At 51.1% G+C, this 5675-nt stretch overlaps 1 protein-coding gene across 1 annotated transcript; it reads left to right on the top strand.

Moving 5' to 3' along the window:
• Positions 1-620: 620 nt before the first annotated feature.
• On the top strand, positions 621-1717 carry LOC103823908 (glucagon-2-like). Its single transcript, XM_050984798.1, has 2 exons — positions 621-715; positions 1564-1717. Exons 1-2 carry the CDS (start codon positions 621-623, stop codon positions 1715-1717), a joined length of 249 nt encoding a protein of 82 aa, XP_050840755.1.
• The last annotated feature ends 3958 nt before the right edge of the window (positions 1718-5675 follow it).

A 5675-nucleotide genomic window follows, 5' to 3' on the forward strand; every position in this document is an offset into this window, starting at 1 on the left:
CATGTGAGGAAAAGCAGGATACCTGTGACCCACCTGTCAGCTCTGGGCATCCTCCAGAAGAGCTTAAAAGCACCAGGGAGGAGAAGAGTTCAGCCAGAACCAGCTCGAGGGAGGGAAATCGGATCTGGCGTGGAGGGAGCAGCTCAATCCCCAAGGTAGGTGCCTCTTCCTCCCTCCCTTCTCCCCATCTCCAAAGGAATCTAACCAGGTGAAGAAAGCGTTTGGGTTTTGGCAAATAAAGGCTGGCTGGTGGCATTTTATTCCTGCAGAATTTCTGAGGTGTCCAGCAAAAACAAGGAATGTAAAATACAAATAAACCTGCTCATCTGTAAGGTGCTTTTCCGAGCAGAGGGAAAGTTCTCCAGCACTGTGGCTATAATTCCAGGATAGAAATGTCATCCCCAGACAGAAAAGGGAGGTTTGGGATAAAGCTCATTGCAACTTTTCCTTTGGGTGCCACTCTGTGTGCCATGTGCCCACGGGAAGGGTGAGGGTGGGTTTGTCACACGTGCCCACCCCAGGCAGGGGCTGTCCCACATGGATCAGGGCTGTGCTGCCAGGGCTCCCTGCAGGGCTTGGGCCAGGAAATTCCCTGGGTTTCTGCCTCCCCAGGAGCCCAGATGGTGCGGTGGCTGTACCTGTCCGGGCTGGTGCTCGCCCTGCTCCTCCTGGCCGGAGGGCAGGTGACTCCCAAGGACCTGGAGGAGCCGTCCAGGTACGGGGGTGGGTGGAGCAGGGTTGTGGGAGCAGCTTATCCCTCTCCACTCCTGAGGCTGTCCCAGCTCTCCTTATTCCAGTGTACCTGTTTATTTTGTATGGATCCAAAGAAACTCCCTCCGGGCTCCCAGAGCTCCTGGGCTGAGCCTGGATGTCTCACAGGGATCCAGAACTGCAGCCCCTCCTGGGGCCACCATTTCACCCCCACATCCCATAAACCACAGGGAACATCCCCAGTTCCAGGTCTGGGCTCGGGGAGCCACACCAGGCTGGGATCACAAGTGGGATCTGCCTGGCTGAGGAGCTGCAGCAGGAATTTCACACGGCAATTCCTGGCAGGGACATTCCCTGTAGGGAATCCTGGGATTTCCTGCTTGGGTCAGAGCAGAGACACCCTGCTCGGGGCCAGGCAGGCTGGGCTGGTGCTCCCATGGCACCTGTCCTGAGGTGAATCCCAAAATCACCCTGGAGCTGCAGAGGATGGTGCAAACCTCGGAGCAGCCCCACGTTCCTGCTCTGGTGGGGGAAGCAGGGACCAGGGTGGAGGTCAGATCCACCAAGCAGGAAAGAGGGACAGGACACTGGATGCATTTATTGGATGCCAGGAAATCCAGGCCAGGCTTGGCAAACCTCCAGAAACTGAAACAAGAATTGTGTGTTTGATTTGTAGGAATCATAATAAATATTCCAGATTTATTCCTCTGCACTATTCCATCTTTTCTGGGGGAAGATCCTCACAGGGACAGGGTTTGGAGGGCACAGCCCTGCCCTGGGCGTGCCCTGGGGCAGGATCCTGCTGAGGTGTCCATTCAGCCCCATTTTCCTCCCTTCTCCTCCCACCCTAAGCAGATGGAAGCTGTTGGGACCCCAGAGCTCCCAGAGCTTCCTGTCGCCCCTCAAGCGACACTCGGAGGGGACCTTCACCAGCGACTTCACGCGGTACCTGGACAGGATGAAGGCCAAGGACTTCGTGCATTGGCTCATCAACACAAAGAGGTGATGGGAGCAGGGAGAGGGGTGGGATTGTGCTGGGAAACGACCACCCACCACCCCAATCCTGATCCTGACGGAGAGCTGGAGCAGTGCCAGGACACAGGGAATGGCTTCCACTGCCAGAGGGCAGGGATAGGATAGGATAGGATATTGGGAAGGAATTCCTCCCTGTGAGGGTGGGGAGGACCTAGAATGGATTTCCCAGAGCAGCTGAGGTTGTCCCATCCCTCAAAGTGTCCAGGGCCAGGTTGAAGCAGCTTGGGATAGTGGAAGGTGTCCTCCACAGCAGTGGGTGGAAGGAGATGGGCTTTGAGGTCCCTCCCAACCCAAACCATTCCATGATTCCGTGAAATCCATGGAGCTGGTGCCAAGGCAAGGTTGGACTCCCTTTTCCTAGTGCCCAACAGCTCCTGGCGATCCTCTGGTCTCTTGTAATAAGGTCAGGAAAATGAAGGCAATTGTGGTGGGATTGGAACTCTGGGATGGGAAGGGGCTGTTTCATCTTCCCTGTGATTTGTCCTCACAGTTTCTTCCTCATTCCAGCCTTACCCTCCTGGGATCCCTGGCATTTCTGTTCCAGCCATTCCCAAGGGGCAGCTCCTCCCTGAGCGAGGGAACCCTCCCTGCCCTTCCCCAGCTCCTGATTTTAGCCGGAGTTTCCACTCCCTGAAGCTCCTTGGGGTTTGTTTTTAAGGTACAATTAACAGCAAATCCAGACAGCAGCTCTCCAGCCACATCCACGTGGGAGGGTTGGGGCTCTCCTCGTCCGCCGGGATTGGAGCTCCGTGGGAAGGATTCACCCATCACCTGCAGCTCCCAGACCCCTCCCATGGTCCCTGGGAGCTCCGTGGGAAGGATTCACCCATCACCTGCAGTTCCCAGACCCCTCCCATGGTCCCTGGAGCTCCAGGGGAAGGATTCACCCATCACCTGCAGCTCCCAGACCCCTCCCATGGTCCCTGGAGCTCCACAGAAGGATTCCCAGCTCCCAGCCCCAGCCCCTGGTCCCTGGGAGCTCCTCCTGAACTCTGCCCCCACGGATCAGCCATCCCTCCATCCTGGATTTCCCTCTGGCTTCCTTCTCCCTGCAATTTTCCCTAAATGCCAATAAAACCTTTGCTCAGTCCTGCAGCTCGTTCCTGATGTCTCCAGCCTTTCCAAGCGTCCCACTGGGATCCCACACAGTCCCAGGGGATTCTGAGCCTCTGACTCCCATCTTGGTGCCTCATTTTCCCTCAGTTCCTCAAGTTTTGGGTAGCAGGGTGTGCCCACCTGACCCCACTGACCAGGGCCAAAAGAAACTTAGGAAAAACCCTGCAGTAATTCCCTTTTTGGTGTTAAATTATCCTATTTAACCTGGATCCAAAGAACCTCTTTGGAGGTAATTTAGTTCTAATTAATTACAGAGTGAGTGGGCCCATGAAAAGCCCAGAAAGGCAGAAGAGGCAACAGCTCTGGGTGGGGAATTTCACCTCTCCAGGGCATTCCTGGAGTCCCAGCACAGCCAGGGTTGGCACAGGGGACATGTGTGACACAGCTACTCCCACTGAGAAAGAAATTAAATTAAATTAAAATTTTAAATATATAAGTAAAAGACAAAATCATTTTTAAATAGAATAATTTTAAGATAAAATCATTTGGAGAAATTAAAGTATAATAATTAGAAAATACTTTTAAAAGAGTAGTTTAAAAATAAATCATTTGAAAAAATGCACAAGTAAATATTTTTAAATTAAATAGTTTTAAAATCAAAAATGTATTCATTTTTGAATAATACAATTCTAAAAATTAAATAAATTTAAAATAACTTTTTTTTAAATTAAAAATTTCCCCCCTTAGTTTTATTTCCAGCCCAGAGTATTCCCAAACTCCCTTGAGATAAATAAAATTATTTCCGCCTCTCAGAAAGAGAAACAACTCCAGAATGTTCACTGAGAGCACACAAACTACGCAAAGAAAGTGTCAGCACCTTGTTTATTTCCTGTTTGATTTATTCCCTGGCTACAGCCTTTGTCTTCCCCATTCCCATGGATTTCCTTTCGGGAATTCTCTCGAAGGGCCTGGGGGGAAGTGGAAGGGGATTGATGTCAGATTTCACTTTCTGGGTCATTCCAAAGATATTTTGGGTTTATCCCTAAAGCAGCTCCAGGAACCATTTCTGGAAGGTTTTCCCTTCGTGTTGCTTTCCCTTGCACAAGGAAATATCAAATCCTCCCAAAATACTGAGCCAGCCTTCCTTCCTTCCTTCCTTCCTTCCTTCCTTCCTTCCTTCCTTCCTTCCTTCCTTCCTTCCCTCCTTCCTTCCTTCCTTCCTTCCTTCCTTCCTTCCTTCCTTCCTTCCTTCCTTCCTTCCTTCCTTCCTTCCTTCCCTCCTTCCTTCCCTCCTTCCCTCCTTCCCTCCTTCCTCCCTCCCTCCCCTGGAAGTTGAGCCCAGCCGTGTCTCTCTGCTCCCAGAGAGAAAAAGAAAACAGGAAAACCAAACTTGTCCAAGCAGAGGATCCCACCGATCCCAATTTTCCCTTTCTCCAGAATTTACTTCATTTTTCAGCCTCCTCTCCTTCCTGAAGGCCCAAGGCAGCTTTTCCTGCTCGGCCACTGCCCACCCCAGGCTGGCAGCAGTGAAACTCCACTTCCCAAATCCCCATCCATCAAACCTGATGGAGTTTAGCCCTGTCTGGGGAGGTAGCACCTCCATCCTCACAGAGCAATTCCACATTTTCTTTTCCGAGTCCTTGTCCTTTTGGGGTGGTTCCATGCAGGAAAAGGCTCCCGGATGGGTGGGATGAGCAGCAGTGGTGGTGCCCCTGCCCTGACTGTGTGTTCCAAGAAGCTGGAACATGTTCCAAACCTCCTGAGGACTGTGGGAGCACCTTTTCCTCTGGAACATCCTCCCTTCCCAGCTCCACAGCCCCCAGACTCAGCCACACATCCCAGGGGGACCCCAGAGCCCGCCAGCCCCCAGAATGTGGGGAGAGCTTCAGGATCTTCGCCGCTTCCCAGCCTCTCCCTGTGAAACAGCAGGAAAAGGAGGAGGAAAAGGCACTTCCCACTTCCCTGCCAGCTCCAAAGAGGCTCTGCAAGGACGGGGTGAAGGAAGAAACAGAGTGCAGGGAGGTGACAGGAAGGGGAGGAACAAGGGTGGGGTTCTGGGGGTGCAGAGCTCCACATCTCACCTGGCTGCCCCCACCACCAGCGTCACTGCCATGTTTTCTGAGAAATCCCTTTGCCAGGATTCCTTCTCCTGGGAGAAGCCTCAGAGAAAAATGTAAATAATAATTATCTGATTGCTTCTCCTGTGTTTGGCTGCTTTGGGACGTGGTCTGGAGATTGTTTACCAACTGGTCATTGTTTGATTGGTTTCATGTGAATTGTTTTCACTTAATGACCAATCACCATCGGCTGTGTCAGACTGAGGAGTCAGTCACGAGCTTTCATTTTCATTCTTGTTAAGCCTTCTGTCTGTATCCTTTCTCTTTCTTTAGTGTAGCTTTATACAGCATTCTTTAATATAATATAAATACATAAAATAATAATCAGCCTTCTGAGAACATGGAGTCAGATTCTCATCTCTCACCTCGTCCTGGGGACCCTCACAAACTCAACACCACCAGGGATTTTATTTTTAAGCTTCCCTTATTATCATTTTAGGGAATTGACTAAAAAGGGACATTTCTAGATTTTACTGCTCTCAGGCTGGTGGCAGAGCCCAAAAAGAACCCCCAAAAAGCTGGGAAAATGGAGCACAGGGAGCTTTTCCTTTGTGTTATCCTGAGTGCTTGGGGTGGTTCATCCTAATTTCTGAGATGCTCCCAACGGTGTCCCATCATGGAGAGCATACCTCTTGTACCAGTAAGGGACAGAAGTTATCCAAAGGAGGATCCCAAACCCCAGCTGTGAGGAAGGAGAAGGCGCCAGATCGAGCAGGGAATGGTTTTGTACATTCAGAGTTTATATTTGGAAAAAAA

The sequence above is a fragment of the Serinus canaria genome, chromosome 25 (assembly GCF_022539315.1).
Source record: "Serinus canaria isolate serCan28SL12 chromosome 25, serCan2020, whole genome shotgun sequence".
Lineage (NCBI taxonomy): Eukaryota > Metazoa > Chordata > Aves > Passeriformes > Fringillidae > Serinus > Serinus canaria.

What these genes read in the sequence shown, in the direction of transcription:
- LOC103823908 (XM_050984798.1), top strand. Translation starts at nt 621, where the DNA reads ATGGTGCGGTGGCTGTACCTGTCCGGGCTGGTGCTCGCCCTGCTCCTC. An exon ending in GACCTGGAGGAGCCGTCCAG is followed by an intron (nt 716 to 1,563) that starts GTACGGGGGTGG and finishes TCCCACCCTAAG; the next exon opens with CAGATGGAAGCTGTTGGGAC.